Source organism: Podarcis tiliguerta (genome assembly GCF_965153285.1).
Source record: "Podarcis tiliguerta genome assembly, chromosome: 10".
Classification (NCBI taxonomy): domain Eukaryota; kingdom Metazoa; phylum Chordata; class Lepidosauria; order Squamata; family Lacertidae; genus Podarcis; species Podarcis tiliguerta.
In genome coordinates, this window is record NC_139543.1 from 49086212 (window position 1) to 49109846 (window position 23635).

At 46.0% G+C, this 23635-nt stretch overlaps 1 protein-coding gene and 1 long non-coding RNA gene across 2 annotated transcripts in view; one reads left to right on the forward strand and one right to left on the reverse strand.

The window, feature by feature from the left end:
- LOC310658792 overlaps positions 1–309 on the reverse strand; it is a 14397-nt gene extending 14088 nt beyond the window's left edge. The window contains exon 1 of the long non-coding RNA XR_014502499.1: positions 75–309. This is a non-coding gene — a long non-coding RNA (uncharacterized lncRNA). The remainder of the gene's footprint in view (positions 1–74) is intronic.
- On the forward strand, positions 308–11909 carry RTCB (RNA 2',3'-cyclic phosphate and 5'-OH ligase). The gene is made up of 12 exons (XM_083401120.1): positions 308–550; positions 2324–2402; positions 2977–3044; positions 3503–3602; positions 4440–4596; positions 5052–5208; positions 6152–6311; positions 6558–6733; positions 7236–7424; positions 7812–7922; positions 8919–9038; positions 9982–11909. The coding sequence occupies exons 1-12, from the start codon at positions 458–460 to the stop codon at positions 10087–10089; spliced, it is 1518 nt and encodes a 505-aa protein (XP_083257246.1). The 5' UTR covers positions 308–457; the 3' UTR covers positions 10090–11909.
- Positions 11910–23635: the final 11726 nt, after the last annotated feature.

Consider the following 23635-nt stretch of genomic DNA (forward strand, 5'->3'; position numbering starts at 1 on the left):
TTTTTATTTTTGTATTTTTCTTTTTTCTTATGTGAAAATCTTAATAAAATATTATTAAAAAAAAGAACTGCAGCCTTTAAAGCGGCTCAAGAAAACCCTTGGCTGCTCTGATGATCTTCCGTTCTTTTGATATATGACCCACAACAAGCGCGGTCCCTTCCACAACCAGCTTAATTCATCGCGCTGTCCCGTTTTCGACACTAGGCGGCGCTGCAAAGGAGGTAGAGAAAAAAGAAGAAGAAAGCAACTGGTTGGTTCGCGAAAGGCGAACGAAGTTTGTGCCTCTGCGGGCGCCGTCCAATCCTTTAGTCCTCCTCAGCTTCTGCCTGAGGGAGGCTGCGCGCGGCCTTCTCGGCTTCCGTAGCGGCGCTGAAGAGGAGCGTGCGCGCGCTGTTGGCGGAATTCAGTGACACGGAGCCACAGCAGAGAGCGGAGCTCGCTTGGAATCGCCGCCGCCATGAGCCGAAGCTACAACGATGAGCTGCAGTACCTGGACAAGCTGGACAAGCACTGCTGGCGTATCAAGAAGGGCTTCGTGCCCAACATGAACGTGAGTGGGTCGGAGGACGGTGGGGGTCTGTGTGTGGACAGGCACGTAGGGGCGGGTTCAGTCTGAGCCGGTGCTTAGCCCCCTCCCCCCAGGCTCGCCTTTATTGCTGAAGTGGAGGAACGCGCGAAGTACAGTGGTACCTCAGGTTACAGACGCTCCAGAAATAGTACTTCGGGTTAAGAACTTTGCTTCAGGATGAGAACAAAAATCGTGCTCCGGCGGCGCGGCAGCAGCGGGAGGCCCCATTAGCTAAAGTGTTGCTTCAGGTTAAGAACGGACCTCCAGAACGAATTAAGTACTTAACCCGAGGTACCACTGTAATGGTTAAAACTTCCCCCACGCATGTGGAGAATGCCGCTCCCTCAAGATTTAAGTACCGCATTGCCAACTGCTTTCCGTACCTGGTTGGGCCTTCTGACGTACATCATCCTTCAGTACATTAAGTGTCAAATCCCGGTTTGAAGTTAGTTTATGCTACATTCGGATTATTAGTAGCATTATGATTGCACTACTTATGCATGTGGAGTGTTAAAGCACTGCTGAAACCTTTCTCTAGTGAGATGAATGTGGTATTTAACTGGTTTTAAAACCGCTTGAAAGTAAAATTTTATATGCATGATAAAATCTTTTTTAAAAAAATGCCTCTTGAAGCAGGTTTCCATCACTGCTGGGTGTTGCTGTATTCTTGCCGCGTTAAAAAGGGCTACCAGCAGTCAGTATTTGGGTCTTGGCTTCTTTCATGTTCTCAGAAGTGGTCTGGGATGCTTCTGTGGCCTAGAGCCAAGATACAGACTTTCCCAGATTGCCCCATAAGAAGGAAACTGTATTTTAGAAATGTTTAGGGCTTCAGGTACTTCTGAGAAACTACCTCTCATTTTGTCACAACTAGATGAGAGTCTCTAGGACTGCTCAAGGAAGTTCTCACTTTTGATCTCTAACTGAAGATTGCTAACTACAGCATTGGTGTCATTCATGGGTCAGAAGATACATTTTGTTCCATGATTCAAGATATGTGAAATTCTTACTGAAACTCAACAGCTTTTGTAACAAGTATTCAGCCAAGCTTATTATATTCCTAGTTTTAGTCCATCTAAACCTTTACTTTGTTGTTTAGTCGTTTAGTCGTGTCCTACTCTTCGTGACCCCATGGACCAGAGCACACCAGGCACTTCTGTCTTCCACTGTCTCCCGCAGTTTGGTCAGACTCATGTTTGTAGCTTCGAGAACACTGTCCAACCATCTCGTCCTCTGTCGTCCCCTTCTCCTTGTGCCCTCAATCTTTCCCAACATCAGGGTCTTTTCCAGGGAGTCCTCTCTTCTCATGAAGTGGCCAAAGTATTGGAGCCTCAGCTTCACAATCTGTCCTTCCAGTGAGCACTCAGGGCTAATTTCCTTAAGAATGGATGCGTTTGATCTTCTTGCAGTCCATGAGACTCTCAAGAGTCTCCTCCAGCACCATAATTCAAAAGCATCAATTCTTTGGCGATCAGCCTTCTTTATGGTCCAGCTCTCACTTCCATACATCACTACTGGGCAAACCATGGCTTTAACTATACGGATCTTTGTTGGCAAGGTGATGTGTCTGCTTTTTAAGATGCTGTCTAGAAACCTTTACTAGAAGTGTCTAAAGTTTCCCTAATTGTGGCTAAGCCTTGTAGCCTGCTTAGATGCAGCTACATTCCAGCTTCTGCTTGAATGGTAAATCTTTGTCACTGGCCTTATGTAAGAACTGATGCATTTTGTTTCCCTTTTTCCTCATTCTTCCGTCTGTAGGTGGAAGGTGTCTTCTACGTGAATGATCCTTTAGAGAAGTTAATGTTTGAAGAGTTAAGAAATTCCTGCAGAGGTGGAGGTTAGTATGTGTTGTTGTCACCCTATCTCACTGGTTTGTTGTGTGTGGAATCATAGCTCCAGATTCACTTTTGATGAATCCAGAATTCACATAGATTCAACCAATGCATTTAGAGTTTAGGACTGCCTATATGTTCAGGCACCAAAGAGCGATTCTTAATTGATGAAAAATATTATAAGCCTTCATGAAAATGTTCCCTCTATAATTAATCTGCCACTTGTCAGACTATGGTGAAACACAACTTATTTTAAGACTTAGGCTTCATTTAGAAGTAGAACATGCTGCATAATTTTGATTGCTTAATTTAAGCTAGTACTTTCTGGTCTGAAAAAGGGATCTTAACTGCACTGAAATGAAACCAAATACCCCTTAATCTTGGCTTTGAAACATCTGTGTTCTTGGTCACAGCTTGTCTTATGACAGCTCTAAGTAGATGTGCTTCACAGTGAAGTTTTCACCTGTGTAACATGGTCATGCAAATTTAAAGGAAAGTTGATGTAATGGTGTGATGTCATCAACCACAAATTTGTATGAAAGGGGGATGATTGTGCTTCTCATCATCCATCTTTTTTAGGAGCTGGTGGCTTCCTCCCAGCCATGAAACAAATCGGAAATGTAGCTGCACTGCCTGGCATTGTTCATGTGAGTAATTTTAAAGAGTTGTCCCTATATCCTGTTGACCCATTGTTTCAAAATAGAAGCCCCATATGTGTTTTCAGCATTTGTAGCATTGCCCTATTAATTATTCCCAAAATAATTTTGAAATAATTCATCCTTCATTAAATTCACCCATCACAACAATTTCCTGACATTTAAACACCAGCAATCCAGGGCAAGATGACAGTTGTTTACATTCACCACTTACTTTTGAAGGCGGCCTACATGCAACTTATTCTGGCCAATTTCTACATTTGTGAGCTGCCCTTCATGAATCTACTGAGTTTTTGGCTAGGATCAAAGGATTTTTAAAAGAAATGTCCATTTTGCAGTGACTGTGGCAGGGCAAGTAGAACTTGAGTCCATGCTGTCATAGAATCATCATTTGTTCACCTCTTATGACTGATTGTCTTTCTTTGGTTTATTTTTAAAATGAATTTCAGAGATCTATAGGACTTCCGGATGTCCACTCAGGCTATGGGTTTGCCATTGGTAACATGGCTGCCTTTGATATGAATGACCCAGAAGCAGTGGTATCACCAGGTATGAGCAGTTTGAATGTGATGTTCTCTGTGCAGGGAGAGAACCCTTATTCTGCAGATCTATGCAATGTATCAAAACCAGATGGGAAAACAAAATGTGTTTCACAGTACAGTCGTACCTCTGCTTACGTATCCTTCCACTTACGTAAACTTCGGGATACGTAAGCAGCAAACCCAGAAGTATATTTCCAGGTTTTTGCTGTGCACGCATTCGTAGAAGCGGTCTACTGCCGCATGTGCATGCGCACGCAGAAGCAGTCCCTCCAGTTGCGGAAACCTTGGGATCCGACAGGAGCTCCGGAACAGATCCCGTCCACAACCGGAGGTACCACTGTACTCATTCATATTGGAGGTACATTGCAGATGAATATGTAAATTTTCAATTAACTTACAGTTATTGTCTCACTGGACTCTCTGAAATCCATGCCTAGGACACTATTAACTGTAATATATTGTAGCAATGAAGACATCCACCCTGAAGCAAACTTAAAACAAATACAATTTAGGAATGCTTGTTTTAGAGTAAGAAGGGTATATTTGTTTTTAATAATAAAATAACCCTTATGAATTCTGCATATCGAGGCTCCTTGAGCAGAAGTTCCATGAAGTGCTATCTTTTTGTAATCTGTGCCTTCCAAACCAGTGCAGATTAGTTGTGTTCCTTCTGACTAACAAAACTGAGGGGTTGATGTTTTACTTGTCCAAGTCAGGGGACATTTGCTGAAAAATATTTAACTATAACTTCTCTTGAAGAACATTTGATTGTGGTGATGAGTCGGTTCTGCAATTGCATGTATGAATTTTGAAGGGTGCATTTGTATTTCTTCTACTCATGCAGGTGGTGTCGGATTCGACATTAACTGTGGCGTGCGGCTCTTGCGCACCAATCTTGATGAGAGTGATGTCCAACCTGTGAAGGAGCAGCTTGCTCAGGCCATGTTTGACCACATTCCTGTTGGTGTGGGGTCCAAGGGTGTCATTCCTATGAACGCCAAGTAAGTGTTAACTATCCTTTCTCCAGCAGCATCTCCGTACTGGAAGGGTGTCTTTCCTCCACCCTTGTCTTTTTGTGTGGGAAGCAATGTATAAATTTAATAAGCCCTAACTGTACCTTGATGGTCAGGTATCTAGCCATATTGTAGTAGGAAATAAAGAGCCACATGTCATCGTTAATTCGGCCCTGTATTTTTTTAATTGGCTTTTTAAAAATAGCAACCCTTAACCAAAATCACAATGTATATAGCGAAAATACACAGTAAGAATCCACAGTCAGCAGTCTGAAATGATTTAACTGAGAGCAACAACAAAAATCTGGATATCTACAAAAGTTCAGGATTGTTTTTCTTATTTAATCAGTACAACAATAGCAATCCGTTGTGTCAATTACTAGAAGTCAATCTCTCTCTCTCTCTCTCTCTCTCTCTCTCTCTCTCTCTCTCTGTTGCCCCAGGGATTTAGAGGAGGCTCTGGAGATGGGGGTAGATTGGTCCCTCCGAGAAGGCTATGCCTGGGCTGAGGATAAAGAACACTGTGAAGAATATGGGAGGATGCTGCAAGCTGATCCAAATAAAGTTTCTGCGAGGGCTAAGAAAAGGGGTTTGCCCCAGGTAATTGGTCTTCTGAAATGACGTTGCATTACTACTTAGAACTTCATGCTAACTTCTTGGGTACATTTTAGCAGAGTGAGAATATGCAAGGAAAAAATAAGTCTTGATGAGAGGTTTATTATTATTGCTATTGCTATCACAATATCCCACAGGGGGTTACAGCAATTAAGACACAATATTAAAAACAGTTTAAAACAACTTACACTGACTAAAGGTGCTGGACTTGCTGGTAGCCAGGGAGGGCAGAATCTATGTTCAAGTATCATTCAATTCTGAGGAAGCTCAAGGAATTTCCTGAAAACCAATGTCTTGGCATGTTGCTTTGTTAGGACAAGGATGAGAAACCTATGCTGCTCCAGATCCTGTTGAAATGTAATTCCCTTCATCCCTGGCCATGCTGGCTAGAGCTGATGGGAGTTAAGAGTCCCACAATAATCTGAAGGCAACAAGTTCCGCATCTTTGAGCTGCCATGTTAAAAAAAATGGTCAATTTTTACATTGTCCAATATATGATTAACTTATGAAACAAACAGCAACAAGAAATATCAAGTAGGAGGATAATAGCTAAAAATTGAAGCCTCCATGTACAGATACATTAACCCTTCCTCAGCATCTGATCAATAGAGGCCATGTTATCAATGCCCTGGGTTTGAGCTTTGCAGAGGTGTCTGGCTGCAGATGAAGATAAGCCCTGGGCATTGACTACATGGGCTTTCTAGTGTGAACACAACAAGGAAATTTATATTCCCACAGTTCTAAACTGAGGCAAATATTTTACAGTTCAGTAAACTGTAACACTCAGCAGTATCTCTTCCTCTAGCGAGATGCCGCATGGCATCAAAGACTGGCAGGCCATTGCCTCAACCTTTCTAAGGGAAACCAGTTGTCTTCCATTTTGCTTCCCATTTCAGTATCTGCTAAGCTTTCTTGTTTTATTCGACAGCTGGGGACTTTGGGAGCAGGAAACCATTATGCTGAGATCCAAGTTGTAGATGAAATTTTTAACGAATATGCTGCCAAGAAGATGGGCATAGACCACAAGGGCCAAGTTTGTGTGATGATCCACAGTGGCAGCAGAGGCCTTGGCCACCAAGTAGCTACAGGTATCTAGGCTTTTTTTCCTTTCTTCTTCTTTGCCCTTGAAACTTTCCCCCCTTCTTGCAGGTATCCACAGACTCCAATTACTGCTTTATGGGTTATTTCCTTCCAATCTTCATGCATGTTATTGGGATTTGTGGGAGCCTCAGATACGTCCAGTTTCTGGGTGTGCTAGTTCTGATGGGCTTATTGGAGACGTACACTGAATTTGCTTTTTGTCTCTCTTTCCCCCCTCCCCACCCCTTTTACAGATGCCCTAGTGGCTATGGAAAAAGCTATGAAACGAGACAAGATCATAGTGAACGACCGCCAGCTGGCATGTGCCAGGATTGCTTCCCAGGAGGGACAGGACTACTTGAAGGGAATGGCAGCAGCTGGAAACTATGCATGGGTCAATCGTTCTTCCATGACTTTCCTCACCAGACAGGTGCAAAGAAAGAGCATGAACTTGTTCACTTCCGTCTCTTTAAGCCCCAGTGGGATCTATTCAGCTGCATTCTGATTGATTGACACCTGGGTAACATTTCTGGAACGATTAAATTATTTTGGTCCAGAAGTTAATCCATATCACTCCACGTTGGTAGGAAGAGGTTGGCTTAACTGGCTTGTGGATTGGTGGTGCAGTGCCTTGTAATCTTCCTCATAAACGGGATGTATGAATGGGGCTGGGCCCCATTAATGAGTTTTGTCTTTCTTGGGAGAAAAATGGACTTTCCCCTTGAACTTTAAACTGCTGAGTTACATTCAGTAGAGCAATGTGAGGGCACTGCGGAGAGTAGATGCTGGAGGTGTGGTTCCACCACTGCCATCATGGTAACAGCCATAAGTTATGTGTTCATCAGATGACTTGGGCTCTCACCAGCCCTAATTTTTTTTTATTTTATTTTTTAATGCAGAGGACTGCTCCTTATGTCTATAATGTTTTCTAGGCTTTTGCTAAAGTCTTCAATACCACCCCTGATGATCTGGATCTGCATGTGATCTATGATGTATCTCACAACATTGCCAAAGTAGAGCAGCATGTGGTGGATGGAAAAGAACGGACCCTGCTGGTGCACCGGAAAGGAACAACCAGAGCTTTCCCTCCTCACCACCCCCTCATTGCGGTTGATTACCAGGTACGAATTTGTTGCTCTTTTCTTTCTTGCCAATGCCGACAGGTCCTGCAAATAGTATATTTGTTACTCCTCGTGGACTTCCACACTTAACAGCTCATGTTCCTACAATAGTGTTGGTGCACTTTTCTACCTTATTCCTTTTCATGCAACCATACAACCTTCAAGACTTATACTTCTCAATGTCTGCTGTACTGCTGTATTGCAATCAAAACATCCCGATTGGTCAAATTTTGCATGTCTCCTGTCTGACATTTCCTTGATTCACTATGGAAGCTTGACCCTGAGTGGATCAGTAGTGACCTTCAGTGGACCCTTGCTGAGAAGCATATGCTTACAGCTTGAGGCGATGTGTCATCTTGATTCTGCACCCTTCTTTTGCCTCTGCAGCTGACTGGCCAGCCTGTCCTGATTGGTGGAACAATGGGAACTTGTAGCTATGTCCTTACTGGTACCGAACAAGGCATGACTGAAACCTTTGGTACCACCTGCCATGGAGCGGTGAGTAACAAAGCAACTTTCAACTTTCATCTAGCTTGGGGGTGGGATATATTTTGTTTATTACCAGAACCCCAAGTTCCATCAACAGAACCCATATGCTTCCAATGAAATACTTCCAGCAGGAGAACAATAGCTGGAAGTCAGGCAGTAGATTTAGCAAGTAGATTTCAAACACCCAGTGATATACTGGTAGATCCAGATTTACTTTGCCCATCACTGCTCTTACTCAAGTGCTTCCTCACTTCCCATTTACCGTATTTTTCGCTCCATCAGACGCACATTTCCCTTCCTAAAAATGTATGCATCCCAGGCTCTGCTCAGTGCTCCCTTTAAAAAGCGCACGGAGAGTGTGTGCAGCTGTTGGGGGCTTTTCCCTGAGGAGGGAGAAGGGCAGCCCGTCAGTGACTGGCTTCTGGGATTCAGAATTTTTTTTCTTTCTTGTTTTCCTCCTCCATAAGCTAGGTGCGTCTTATGGTCTGGTGCGCCTTATAGAGCGAAAAATACAGTATGTTTTGCTCAGTGATATGCCTGTAGGACTAAGGTGCAACATTTGCAAGAATCCTATCTATAAACGCTGCTTGTTTAATCTCCAATAATTAAAATGTACATTGACTTCATTTGAATTGCATAGGACATTTTCTTTCTCTAACCGAAGATGGTAACAGCAAGGGTATAAAAAAAAATCACTTCATGTGTGACCACCTTTTCAGTATCCAAGTTCCTCATACCTTTCAATAGATGTGCATATGTGTGAACTATGGTTGTTGCAGTTTTCAGACCATGGAAAGGCCTGTTCTCATGTTGCAACCCTCTGGATCTCTTCTGAAGGAGGCACACAAAGATATGCAGGCCTAAAAGTTGTTGGGCTTGTTGCATTCATTAGCACAAAATGGCCAGGGACCTATTTAGTTGACACTTTCTGGATGCCTGTTGTCAGTGTCTTATTTTCCCTGAAGGGTATATGGCAGTAACTGAAACAGTGATTGTCGTTTTTAGGGCCGTGCATTGTCACGTGCAAAATCTCGGCGCAACTTGGATTTCCAGGACGTATTGGACAAGCTGGCGGACATGGGGATTGCAATCCGGGTTGCATCCCCCAAACTGGTTATGGAAGAAGTAAGTGATTTATAAACTGCTTTGTGGGAATTTACTTCTGGAGTGAGCTTCCTTTCCTGGTGAAGTATTAATGTCTGCCAGCAACAAGGGGACACAACACTTTATTGGACTCTGCTATTCTAGGAACCTTAAACCTCTTCCAGGCTAAAATGGTTTCCTCTTCTCTCCCCTTCCCTCATTTGGGAACATCCAGTGTCCCATATTGTTGTTCAGAACATTCCTTTTGTATCACTAATAGAGTCTGAAAGGCAAGCGAAAGTTGTACATTTCATTTTAGTAATTTCTTCTGATGCCCCAAAAACAGTTTTTTCCCTAAACATTGAGGGAAGCTTGTTGAAAATTATTGTTGTTATTACTACTACTACATTTCTATACCACCCTTCATCGGACAATCACAGGATGGTTTACAGTACACCTGTTCAAAAGGACTTAATATAGTCTTTCATAAACAATAATGGGGGGAAATAGGTGCTCTCCTTGTGTAAGTTCTCCTGTCTTTTTAAGTTTGGTAATATGGGATCTGCTGAAGGCTCCCTTTTTTTTTTTGAGGAAGAGCCTTTTCAGTGGTAGCACCAATCTTGCTTAATTATTCTTTAAGAACATCCACTTAACCCAAGTCTTAAGAAATCAAAGGAAGGCATTACTCTTTTAAGCACACATTTTGGAGAGTTTATCTGAGATTACTGATTACTTAGGAAAGCCTAAGTGATTTTGCTTAGATGATTTTTGAAATTAAATCCCATTGTTAAAATGATTTTTATTCTAACATTGCATTGATCTTATGAATGTATGCATGTATTGAGAGCCTCATGTATTGCAAGCTGCCTGGTAGCTTTTTGAATGATGTGGAATAGAAATTCATATATTATTATTATTATTATTAATAATAGAAAAAGGCCTCAAAACATATTCTTAACTCTCTTTTATGTCTCATTTATCCCAGGCACCTGAATCTTACAAGAATGTGACGGATGTGGTTAATACCTGCCATGCAGCTGGCATCAGCAAGAAAGCCATTAAACTGAGACCCATAGCAGTGATCAAAGGCTAAGGAAGTCTTTCCCTGAACTGGCCAGCACTGTTCTTGCTGAAGACCTTTTCCCACCAGAGTGCTTGAAGGTTGTTTCCATCTAGAATACAAACTGACACAGACTCTATGTTAGAACTCATTAAAGTAAGTTTGTGCCTGGGGGTGAGGGGCTCTCTTTGCTAAGAGGAGCTAAATCAAGAGACATAGCCCTTCATTTCTAGAGTGGTGTCTAAAATTGGGTGAATTTCTTTTAGCAGAATCTAAAAGCAACCTTGTTCAGAATATTCTTCACTCTTAATAAATTATCTGTGCCCTTCATGGTGAGATTCTGACCAATGTTGATTTGATAGCCACCAATCTGCAAGGAGGCTTTCTCTGGTGTAGACCAAGTACAAATACTACTGTTCTCACTTGGTTGTTTTTGTATTTTTCTCCTGACATGAGTTGTTTGATCTCCTTTATAATGTACCAATCTGTACTATTGGAGATAGAAAGGGAATCTTCTTTTGCACTGTGAGTTGCAATAAAGCCTGAACAATATCATTCATCTATGTGGCATGACTACTGTCACAAGTACTCTACTTTAAAAGTCTATGATCAGATAGTTGCTCCCATAAGTGCACTAGCATGGTGGTTCTGTTGAATGAGGGGTGGTAGGTTTGCACAAGCTGTGTTGCCCATGATTCACTTGGTACAGCAGGTTCTCTGTGTATGTATGTTTCCTGGAATCCCTGATTACAGCTCACTTGGAAAACTTTGTTAGAGAAAGTTGGTATTCCTTGAAGAGAAGCCAACTTTCCCTTGATGTCCCTCATGAATCAGGGCATCCAGATGCTATAGAAGCTATAATTGCTTTGGCATGGACAGATTGTGTCCTAGCACTAGAGAAATGAGAAACATAAGCTGAGCAACCATTTGAGGTACGTAAGTCCTGTCTTCCACTGCACCGGGTCATTCAAAAGGTAAAGAACACTGCCTCTTAAAGCAGCAAGCTGGAGAACTTACCCAGCAGTCTTGCTACTTTTCAATGAGTAAAGCTTTAGATTACTCTTTAAAACTGCAAAGGAGCATGTCAGTTAGCTGTGCACATAAAATGCAAAGCTAAACCACTTACCACAAAAATGTGGGTTCCCAGAGAGGAGATTGAAGCCACTTCACTCCTTCCTCCAAGTCCTGCTGCTGTGAGCTAAACTTGGGCATGGCTTAGTGTTGTCTGTACACAAGCTTGTGGTTTGTCTCGCTTCACATAAACCACAAGCTGCAACCGGGGTTCATTCTTGGGTTTACAGCTCATGGTTTGTCTAAAGGAGACAAAGCATGATCCTAGGTTCAGGTGACATGCTAAGCCCAAACCATGGTTTAGCTCACAGCAGGAGTAGAGACATATGTTGGTGGTCTCCTCCCTGGGAATACTCACATGTTCTCACCATGGTTTGACTTTCCTTTATGTGTGAACTGGATTACTATGTAAAAAGGGGAATTGTTAACTCCTCATCTCATGGGCTGCTGTTCGCACATGCACATTGCAGATGGGTGGGGAAGCAGCAAAGTTACCTCTGTTTGGGTACAGATTAGGATGATTTCAGCAGGACCAGCATAGGTTATTTCCCCCCTTCTGGTGCTGCTGTTTTCTGTTTACATTAAAGTGCTCCTATACTTGATCTGCTGGATGGTTAGATTTTGAAAACGCTATTGCCATCCTCTCATGAAGTAACAGTGATGGCTGCTCTATTCCACAATAAGCATGATTTGCAAAGTCATTGTTTGAATTTTATTGACATTCTGGAAGTGATTTTCTAGAGAGGTCTCAAAACTGACAAATAAACAGAGAATGCAAGAAAGTCACTGCAAAGTGTCATTATTTATATTTCATGTAAAGAAAATTACATTTAATTTAGAGATAAGATGGAAGTCTTGCTTGAGTAACCTGGTGATCCTCACACTTACCTCAGATGCTGTGGAAAAATAGTTAACCTTGAACTTTGCAAATCACCTCTTTGCATTTTACTTATCTGAGATTGCAATGCTATACTTGTTTATATTTAAGCAAGTTCCAGTGTGCTCAGTGGGGTGTAGACCTGTGTAGGATTTCACTGTGACTTTCCCCCAGCTAAATGGTGTAAATCCAACTACAGTCAATAGGGGGCATCTAGCTAAAGGGAAACGTAAGAAATGCAGAAGCTGTGGAGTAACTTCTCTATGAGAGCTTGAAACAAGCCGCTTGGTAAAGAATCCAACCTGGCCCTTTCTTGTTCTGTGGATTCCTCTGGAAAAGATTGTTCTAACTGATGCTTGCTGATGTCAGCAGTGACTTGGAATTAACTTAAAAGGGGGTAATAAAATGCAATATTGCTGAAACGCAGGCCAAAACAACAACAAAATGGTTGTAATGGCTATATAAAATCTACCCTCCAGGGAACTAGGATGACTCACGTGCGAGCTGAATTGCCTCACCCCTTATGTTGGCTTAGCACTACTATTTAAGAGTGGCGTTGAGCACATTCTCATACTTAAGAAGGCAGAAGAAGCCTAGCAAATGTGGCACGCTGACAACTTGGTGAAAGCAGTTCTGCCCTACGCTAGTGCGATATCTTCACTAAGACTTACATATCCTGTCCATTCTCTGGGGATGGGAGACCCTGGGGCCAGGGACCAAGTGTGGCTTTTTATCTGGCCGTTGGGCCTCTCCCCAGGCCACACACCTTCCTGAGTTACACCCTTTGTCGGCCCTGCTTTCACCTGGCTGGAATACGTTCTTGAAGTCTGGCGATACCTCCTCCTTTCCTGGATGGAGGATAGGGAAGCAGGGGTCAGTGTGAATCAACTAGCCTGCTGGGCAGAAGTGAAATGCACATTCATTGCTTGGTCCCCTTTTGCCTCCAGCTCTGCCCAGCGCTGGCATGTGGCCCCCAGAAGGTTATGTAGAAGGGAAGGTGGCTCTTGGGCTGAAAAAACTGTTCACCACCTTTGCAGTAAACCATAAATACATATCTGCTGGGATAGCTCAGATGGTAGAGCATGAGACTCTTAATCTCTGGGTCGTGAGTTCAAGCCCCACATTGGGCAAAAAAAATCCTGTCTTGCAGGGGGTTGGACTAGATGACCCTTGGGGTCCCTTTCAGATCTACAATTCTGTGACACTGGCGCCTAGCCTGCTTGCCCTACAAGCTTGCATCCCAAAGTGATGAATTAGATGGGTTTTTAAACAGATCCGATTACAGCTCCCCCTGGTGCGTTTGCATTGCGCTGACTTCCACCTATTCCTCCTGGCAGAGATGGCACTGGTGGCTCAACTTGCTGTCTGCTACAGGGATTGAGGTTGCTCAGGACTAACGCTAAGGCTCCATTGCAAAAGGGAAATGAGAGCAGGAAAATGGAGATTAAACAGTCTACTACTACAGGATGGCATGGCTGGTTGGAACTCTACACAGGAGCGCTCTTAGCAGGAGGTGAGGATCCATTGTAGGCAGGGGCGGATGCACAATGAAACTAAAAAGTTTAGCTTCACAGCCCCTAATCCTGGTGGGTCCCCAGGAGTGACTTTACTCATGCATACTGCAGAAAACTTGAAAACTGAGGTATAGGAAATATTTATTCACACCAGTGACTTTGACGTGAGGTAATCCAGTACAGTGGTACCTCTGGATGCGAACGAGATCCATTCCAGAGCCCTGTTTGCATCCTGAAGCAAACGCAACCCGCGCCACGATTTGCCGCTTCTGCGCATGCGCGTGACGTCATTTTGAGCGTCTGCACATGCGCGAGTGGTGAAACCCGGAAGTAACACGTTCCGTTACTTCTGGGTTGCCGCGGAGCGCAACCCGAAAACGCTCAACCCGAAGCTACTTCAACCCGAGGCATGCCTGTATATCCATTTTAATCAAAATCTGAGATCATGGAATCATTATATTGTGAAGTTGGAAGGGACCTAAAGGGGCAACTAATTCAATCCCTTGGAATCACAGCTGACCCTGGGCGGGCTTGAACCACCAACCTTCTGGTTAACATCCAGATGCACTTACCCATTGTGCCATGGAGCAGTTGTTGTTTTTTGTTTTTTAAGTGGTGATCTGTTGTGGAACAACCCCACTGAAGACCTTGTTCCAGACCTTGTTGCTGGTTGCGAAGGGGCCCCTATATCAGTTCAAGCTTCAGGGCCCCCAAATGTAGGACCTACATGATAGTTCTGCGGAGAATCGTGCATTGTGTAAAATAGGACTGAACAGACTTCAGGCTTGTGGGACCTCTTTCGTGTGTGTTTGCCTTTGCTAGAGACTTGAAGTCTACCAATCAACCAAAGCCAAGTGCAAACTGTAGCTCAGGAGGGAAGAAAACCAGATGCCAAATGATAGCTATGGGGGCCAAGGCTTACTGCACCCCGTGATCCATATGTCAAATGAATATGAAAAACAAATCTATATGTGAGTTATTACAGATAGGGGTTCCAACAGCCTAGTTCAGCAAGAACAAAAAATGGCCCTCTTGCAAGTTGTTAAATAACTGCTGGAATTGTTGCCAGTTGGAAAGCCTTAATCTCCAGTAGATCCCAATACTCCTGACCGCTGCAGTAAAGAAGCACTTCCCAACAGCTTTCTGAACAGTTGTCCCTTACTGTGGCTGATCTCAAGCCTGTATTCTGAGAAAGGGAAGAAAGCAATTCTGTTGGTGTGTCCACTGTGTGCCCCTTCCCTCCGTTCCAGCTCTTCAAGGGGATATTTTTCCACAGGTCAGGCCATCCTAGACACTCTCCCAATCCCACATACCACCTGCCTCTAAGCTGGTGGTCCTTCTGCACAGTCCTTTTTAGGAGTGTGCACTTACTCCTCCTTGGCAAAGGCAGCTGCACTGTTGCCTTTGTTCTTCTATATTATAAATATGCTTAACTAGCTCCCTGCTCTCTTCAAAGAGAGAGCCTGCCTCAAGCATGTATTAACATGTGTGCGAGGCTTCAGCCGGAAACCTTCCATTAAAGAGAGAGCGAGAGCCTGGTTTGTAGCTGGTATTTCTTTCCCTTTGTCCTTTTCCGGTGATGTGTTAAGGCATGGCGGAGACCCAAAGCTGCTAGCATCCTCAAAGCAGTTTTTAAAACTTAACCAGCCACGAGTTTAGCTTCAATGCAAAAAAGAAAATATGATGAGGTGCTGAGAAATAAATGGAGGGAAGAAATGTGCTATGTTATGGCCTGGTATGTTTCAAGTATGATATAATTATATGACCCAACGGCACAAGGCAAATCTATATATTTTGGAAAGCTGTCTGTCTGGCCTTCTGTTCTCTGAATTTGGATACCCCTTAAGCTGTCACAACCAAATTTTACATAGAGGTACCTGAGATCAAGGAATGTTTTTTTTTTTTTTTGTCTGTGCTTGGATATGATGAGACGCCGTTAGAAATCAAGATGGCAGGTAGAATATTTCAAAACTGCACTGATTTTAACTGCTGATTTCCAAACCACTGATTTTTTTTTAATGGTTTATTAGAATTCCCAAGCAATGCTCGCTACAAGGGTGCTATAAAAATTTAAGAGAAGAAGAGTGCCTCAGGTGTCAAGATAACTTGGCTGGCCTTTGGTAGTATGTACCTTGACTCCAGCATGGTGGTGAGATTCATTGGTTGGTCAGTCTCGGGCAGCAAAATGACCCAGTGCTGCTCCTGTGCTTCAGATACAGATGGCTATCTTCCATCTTTTACACTGCTTGGAGGCCAAGACCCAACTGCCCCTTCATATGACTTCTCCTTTACTGCTAACATTCCTGAACGAACCAGTTCTAAGGGCTAGATGGCACATTTTTCTGGTCACCACACATGAGCCATGCTGGTCTCCATGCAAAGGAACAAAAAAGGTGTTATGATTTTTTATTTTTTTACTTGCTAGAAGCCAAAAATAAGTTGCACATATTTTTATTACAGGGCTTTTGCCACCCACAAACAATATCCTTTGCCCCTTCCTTCCTAGAGTAGAACATAAAAGTGATAATTTTGAACTTTCTAATTGTCATCTTGCAAGCTGCATGCTTAGCTGCCACTGATCATTACGGGGGATTATGCTAAGCACCAAACTGTTGGTTTGGGCTTCTTTTTTTAATGATGCAGAAAAACAATTTGGGCTCAGAGACTGCCGTAACGTTAACACAGAAGTCTTTTCATCCTAAACAGGAACAAAAGGAGCTCAGCTGCCTTGTAATCAGCAGATCCAAAGGGCCATTCGGTAGCTTGTTATTCCCTGTCCTCACTGCCTTAGGTCTGGGACCTTAAATCCTTAAACTGGAGCAAACGTGGAGCATTATGCATGCCAAACATGTATGCATGTAGAGTTCTAAGGTTATACATGCAGCCTAATTAGGGGTGTCAGTTATGCATTGGCAAAAAACAAAAAAGGTGGGTTGCATCGCAAAAAAAAGGGACACAGATTTGCATGCAGTCATTTTTATATATAGATGCAGATTACGAGACTATCGCTCTTAACCACTACACCATACTGGCTCTCCGCTACACCACACTGGAAACTTATTTAGCGGTAAAAAAAGAGGAAGTGCATCACAAGTTTCCTTCCCAAGTTTACAAAATGAAAAATGTAAGTGTCTTATTCAGCAAGAGTAACATTTTCCATTTTGAAAACTTGGGAAGGAAGCTATCACCATATTTAAGATTTACGGCAATGACAGCGTTATGGCCTTCACTGCAGTCCTTTAAAGGCAGGGGTGAGAAATCAGAAACTTTACAGATGCTGCAGAACTGCAATTCTCATCCTCACTGCTCATACCGGCTGAAGCTGATGGGAGTGGTAGTCCACCAAGCCCTAGAGGTTGGTTCCCCGCTGGCTCCCCATCCTTGCTTGTAGGGAATGTTGAGCTTCAAATCCCTTCTGACCCATGAGCTAATAGGCCCTCCAGCTGTTGTTTGACTACAACTCCCATCAGCCCCAGCCAATATGACCAATGGGATATGTAGTCCATCAACATACGGAGAGCCACAGATTCTCTAGCCCATCATAGGAATAAAGGCAGTTTCTTATAAAGTGTGCCTGAAGGAGCGTCTCCACCCCCATCGTTCTGCCCGGACGCTGAGGTCCAGCGCCGAGGGCCTTCTGGCGGTTCCCTCATTGCGAGAAGCAAAGCTACAGGGAACCAGGCAGAGGGCCTTCTCGGTAGTGGCGCCCGCCCTGTGGAATGCCCTCCCATCAGATGTCAAAGCGATAAACAACTACCTGACATTCAGAAGACATCTTAAGGCAGCCCTGTTCAGAGAAGTTTTTAATGTGTGATATTTTAGTGTATTTTTGGTTTCTATGGAAGCTGCCCAGTGTGGCTGGGGAAACCCAGCCAGATGGGCGGGGTACAAATAAATTATTATTATTATTATTATTATTATTATTATTATTATTATTATTAAGTACTACACACATTAAAAGCAGGGTAAAACTTGTTATTTCACTCTTGTATCAGCAGTTTAGTGGAAGGGAAAATATAATAGTTGGTGATAATGATCGATCAGTGCCTGTTCCCTTTATACTCTGAGAGTCAGATAAATGAGAACATGTCAAGGAAGCTGGAAGATGGGGGAGCTGGAAAACCCTTGATCAGAGATCAGAGCAAAAATAACTCCAATCCTATTACAGCATAAACTGGATTAGAATATTTTCCAATTGTTTTCTGGTTTCAGAAAACATCAAATGAAAGTCAGAACCCCAAGCACTTGTCTTTTGAAAACAGTCACATCCTGCTTCCATGGAATCCTCAGGCTGGAGCTCATAGCTCTTCCGTTAATGGTTACCAGACCAGAAATAGACAAGATCTTCAGTGAGAAGCACATGGCCTCCTTTCCATTAAAAAACACGTGCATTAGAACTTTCTGATAACTATCAGCAATAAGAAAAATTACCTCCAGGGATGTCTCCGAGGGAAGATACAGATTCCCCCACACCCCCGAGAAATGATAACCGTTTTCTTAAGAGTTATGCGTGGTCTTGGTAGTTAAGGTTAGGGATGAAATAAATAATAAATTTGGAGAAGTGGCATTCATTTGGATCGATCCATGTGCACCCTGCAACCTAAAGTAACAAACCTAAACGGTTCAGATTCCAGGCAAACCAATCTTCCCATAATCTCCTGCTTCATATTTGAAGAAGCCCCCACCTCACATCCTTCTGTGTTCCAGTTTGGGTTCCCCCTGCCCCACCCTGGAGAAACTTTAATTTTAAAATTCAAAGCCATAACAATGCTCCTGGTGGAAAATAAACCAGACTACCCTCTGTTTTACATAAGAGTTTGCCAGGGGCAGCTCCTCAGAGCAATGCTGTCCCTGGCCAGCTTCAATTCCTGAAAAAGACACACGAAGCACATTGTTCAGAGGCACGCGTCATTTTTTAAAATGCAGTTAAAAAAAAACACCATGGAGGGGGAGAACAATGGATATATTTTCCCTGCTAATATAGTTGACTTCCTTCCGAATGTGTCCCTTCCTTTCCTCCAATCCTTCCTGTCACCTGGGGAATTCTAGTCTTCTTGCCTGAAAAAAAAATTTATTCTTTTTCAGACAATAATCTCTTATCTGAATATCAGCAATGGAGGCCGGCCCACTGGGGCAAAGGGGGCAGCTCCCCACCAGCCACAGTTTGCCCCGCCACACGTGTCTGCCTTATTCCTTTTAACCAGGCCAAGGGGTAGTATTGACTGTCAGTTTTGTGCAATGCTATTTTTCTAGAAAAAGAGGTGCCTGAACTCACCGCAAATGCCTCTCTTGTTCTCTTATAATAGCAATGACACCCACCTGAGAGGGGCAGGGCTGAGCTCCAGTGAGTTCCAGCTGACTGAAAAAACCACCCTGGTTTTGTGGAAGATTAGCAGCCAAGCCTAACAAATTCATGAGAAAGAGCTAATAACACAGTGCTGTCTTGCTGATAGGCAGCTACTCAGACCATAAAAATACAATTGGTAGAGAGGGTTCTGTGTGATGTCATTTCCCCTCCTCTCCTGGAGAGGAAGGAGCACATAGTACTTCCTGTTCCTTTTTCTCTTCCTTTGACCAGCTTTGGATGCTGGTAAGTACCGTATTTTTCGCCCCATAGGACGCACCGGCCCATAGGACGCACCATGTTTTTTGGGGGGGAAATAAAGAAAAAAAATTTTATTTCCCCCTCAGGCGCTTGTGGGGCCAGGAGCGGGGAGAAGCGCTTTTCTCCCCACCGCCAGCCTTCACATCAGGTCCGGGGACAGGGGGAAGACTCGCCGCGCCTCCCCACTGTCCCGGGAGCTTGTGGGGCAGGCAGCGGGGAGAAGCGCTTTTCTCCCCGCCGCCAGCCTTCACGTCAGGTCCGGGGACAGGGGGAAGACGCGCCGCGCCTCCCAGCTGTCCCCGGAGCTTGCGGGCAGGCAGCGGGGAGAAGCGCTCTTCTCCCCACCGCCTGCATGCAGAACAGGTCCGGGGACAGCGGGAAGACGCGCCGCGCCTCCCAGCTGTCCCCGGAGCTTGCGGGCAGGCAGCGGGGAGAAGCGCTCTTCTCCCCACCGCCTGCATGCAGAACAGGTCCGGGGACAGCGGGAAGACGCGCCGCGCCTCCCAGCTGTCCCCGGAGCTTGCGGGCAGGCAGCGGGGAGAAGCGCTCTTCTCCCCACCGCCTGCATGCAGAACAGGTCCGGGGACAGCGGGAAGACGCGCCGCGCCTCCCAGCTGTCCCCGGAGCTTGCGGGCAGGCAGCGGGGAGAAGCGCTCTTCTCCCCACCGCCTGCATGCAGAACAGGTCCGGGGACAGCGGGAAGACGCGCCGCGCCTCCCAGCTGTCCCCGGAGCTTGCGGGCAGGCAGCGGGGAGAAGCGCTCTTCTCCCCACCGCCTGCATGCAGAACAGGTCCGGGGACAGCGGGAAGATGCGCCGCGCCTCCCAGCTGTCCCCGGAGCTTGCGGGGCAGGCAGCGGGGAGAAGCGCTCTTCTCCCCGCCGCCAGCCTTCACGTCAGGTCCGGGGACAGGGGGAAGACGCGCCGCGCCTCCCCCCTGTCCCCGGAGCTTGTGGGGCAGGCAGCGGGGAGAAGCGCTCTTCTCCCCGCCGCCAGCCTTCACGTCAGGTCCGGGGACAGGGGGAAGACGCGCCGCGCCTCCCCCCTGTCCCCGGAGCTTGCGGGGCAGGCAGCGGGGAGAAGCGCTCTTCTCCCCGCCGCCAGCCTTCAGGTCAGGTCCGGGGACAGGGGGAAGACGCGCCGCGCCTCCCCGCTGTCCCCGGAGCTTGCGGGCAGGCAGCGGGGAGAAGCGCTCTTCTCCCCACCGCCTGCATGCAGAACAGGTCCGGGGACAGCGGGAAGACGCGCCGCGCCTCCCAGCTGTCCCCGGAGCTTGCGGGCAGGCAGCGGGGAGAAGCGCTCTTCTCCCCACCGCCTGCATGCAGAACAGGTCCGGGGACAGCGGGAAGACGCGCCGCGCCTCCCAGCTGTCCCCGGAGCTTGCGGGCAGGCAGCGGGGAGAAGCGCTCTTCTCCCCACCGCCTGCATGCAGAACAGGTCCGGGGACAGCGGGAAGACGCGCCGCGCCTCCCAGCTGTCCCCGGAGCTTGCGGGCAGGCAGCGGGGAGAAGCGCTCTTCTCCCCACCGCCTGCATGCAGAACAGGTCCGGGGACAGCGGGAAGACGCGCCGCGCCTCCCAGCTGTCCCCGGAGCTTGCGGGCAGGCAGCGGGGAGAAGCGCTCTTCTCCCCACCGCCTGCATGCAGAACAGGTCCGGGGACAGCGGGAAGACGCGCCGCGCCTCCCAGCTGTCCCCGGAGCTTGCGGGCAGGCAGCGGGGAGAAGCGCTCTTCTCCCCGCCGCCAGCCTTCACGTCAGGTCCGGGGACAGGGGGAAGACGCGCCGCGCCTCCCCCCTGTCCCCGGAGCTTGTGGGGCACGCAGCGGGGAGAAGCGCTCTTCTCCCCGCCGCCAGCCTTCACGTCAGGTCCGGGGACAGGGGGAAGACGCGCCGCGCCTCCTCGCTGTCCCCGGAGCTTGCGGGGCTGGCGGCGGGGAGAAGCACGCATCTCCCCGCCGTCAGCCTCTAAACCACATAGGGAGACAGCGGGATGGCGGCGTTCCGCCTCCCTGCTGTCCCCGGAGCTTGTGGGGCTGGCGCTGCGGCTCTCCTGAAGCCTGGAGAGCGAGAGGGGTTGGTGCGCACCGACCCCTCTTGCTCTCCAGGCTTCAGCGAAAGCCTGCATTCGCCCCATAAGACGCACACACATTTCCCCTTCATTTTTGGAGGGGAAAAAGTGCGTCTTATAGGGCGAAAAATACGGTAAGTAAATCTTATTTTTAAACTTACTTTACAAGTTGCTGCCTGGTTATTTGTTAAGCGGGATAAGAAGGGGGAAGCCAGCTTACTTCCTTAGCTGTGCTTGCTCAAAACAAGGCTTTGCAGCTTAATTCCTATGCTTTTATTTTTTTTTCTTCCAAGGATGGGGTTTTAAAAGTCTGTTCAACCTACACACGTGCATGCCTTGAGAGATAAATTGCAATTAATATATCCTCTCCTACCTATTGAAACCCATCCCTCAAGCTTCCTCCTCCTCCTCAGTTTCAGCATTGCCATCAGAGAACACCATAGGGAGGAGCCGGGGGCAACACGAGAATTGCCTGGGAAACATTCCTACGGTGTGGGGAGGGATACTGCTGGAACAATCAAGGGGCAAACCTTTCCACCTGCCCTGGCCTACCCCTGCAAAAGTTTATCCCTGTATAACTGCTCCATAAAAACAAGCAGAAGAAATGCTCATTAAAGACCAAGCAAAGTCTAACTACCCTGTAAGCGTTGTGCAAGCAAATCGGGAAGAATGTTGAACGAGCAGGTCATCTGGAGGAGCCCAGAGGAGCCCAGTTCCAGTCTGAGAGCTGGTCACAGCATTCTGCACCAGCTGCAGGGTCAGATTCAAGCAGATGGTTGCTCTAGCAGAAGCCAGTGCAATGAGTCCCGCTAGTGCAACCGGCTTTTGCCCCTTCTCCTCCCCTTGTGCATTCCCAGTAGGCTCAATTGGGGGGGGGGTGTCTGTAGAACCTCCCAGAACAGTGCAGAAGGGGGAGAAGAGGGGGGGGGGGTCCTTCCATCAGGCAAGCAGAAACACTTGCACTGACGGAGCGATCTCCTTTGAATTCCCCCTGCAGTTGCCAGTCAGGTTTCAAAGGCAGACCCACACAGAGTGCATTACAGGAATCCACACATGACGCGGTGTTGCCACTACCAAGACATGCTGCCTTTCCACCACACCTTAGAACAGTACATCTGTTTTTATTTAGATCAAGCTGTGTTCTGCAGCCACAATCTGTCTATTCCTTAGTGACTCATTGTCTTAATTTTCACTCATTTGATGCTAGTGATAATACCAGCAAAGTGGTGTTTGTTTATCCTGACCTGAAGCCATGATGTTGTCAGAAGAAACTGATATGGGAGGTGCCAAGGAGAAAGAGCTGCTTTGGAGAAGGAACTTCACCTTTGCTTTGAATTGTCAGTACATCAAATGGAAATTTCCCTTTTTGAAGTGAGTTTTCTTTTCATCTCTCTCCTTTAAAAAAAAACCAACAACCCACACCCCCAAGTAAGTAGATAGCTTGCTTTCATTCGCGAGTAAATGATCTGTTACTGTTTACAGTCTGGAAGTGGCAGAGGAAAATACCTACTAATGTTCCACACTGCTGAGTTTACGGGGTGAGCACCAGAGTGGCTTGTAGCCACTGCTGGATTCGCATGATAGTTTGACATGTTGGGCTTCCTCCAGAGATCCTTGTTATTGTGCATTTGTGATTACAGTATTTGTTCTCATGATGCTATCTGGGCAGCCCCACACAACCCCATGTTCAATACTCCTGGCACCTGCAAATGTTTGGGGTGGTCACACTGCGTCAGTGCATAGCCAGTCAGTGCATATCCCATAACACCCTGCTCAAACGCCATAACTTTTTATACCACAAATGTTTGGTAATACAGTGGATGCTCGGGTTGCGAATGTGATCCGTGCGGGAGGCACGTTTGCAACCCGCAGCGTTCGCAACCCGCAGTGGCACGTGCAGGTTGCGATTCGGCACTTCTGCGCATGTTCAAAGTGCGATTTAGCACTTCTGCGCATGCGTGACCACTGAAACCTAAAGTAACCCATTCTGGTACTTCCGGGTTTTGGTGCGTCCGTAACCCGAAAAAATGCAACCTGAAGCAACTGTAACCCAAGGTATGACTGTAAAACATTAAAAATGTTTCATTTTTGTCCTGCTTTTGTTGCAATATAATCCCTCCCGGCAGCAACAATGTGGTAGCATTGGGAAAGCATTGCAATACAAACCAAAGCAGAATGAACCCACCACTAATGCACCATTATTGTGTCAAAAACAGGTTGCAGAATGCACCCACATAAAATGTCATCCTGAATGAGACCTTAATCTAGTTTCTGAGCCATATTTATGCATTGCAATAGCTCCCTCATGCCCAGCATGGTTAGTATTCAGATGTATAAGCACATGCAAATGCAACATCAGGGTAACAACCTGTTTACTTCAGGAAGTAAAATGTATTGGGCTGGCCTTGTGTATGAGCTTGCTGAGAGAGGGAGCAACAATTCTGG

What these genes read in the sequence shown, in the direction of transcription:
- RTCB (XM_083401120.1), top strand. Translation starts at nt 458, where the DNA reads ATGAGCCGAAGCTACAACGATGAGCTGCAGTACCTGGACAAGCTGGAC. An exon ending in GTCATTCCTATGAACGCCAA is followed by an intron (nt 4,597 to 5,051) that starts GTAAGTGTTAAC and finishes CTGTTGCCCCAG; the next exon opens with GGATTTAGAGGAGGCTCTGG. An exon ending in TGACTTTCCTCACCAGACAG is followed by an intron (nt 6,734 to 7,235) that starts GTGCAAAGAAAG and finishes AATGTTTTCTAG; the next exon opens with GCTTTTGCTAAAGTCTTCAA.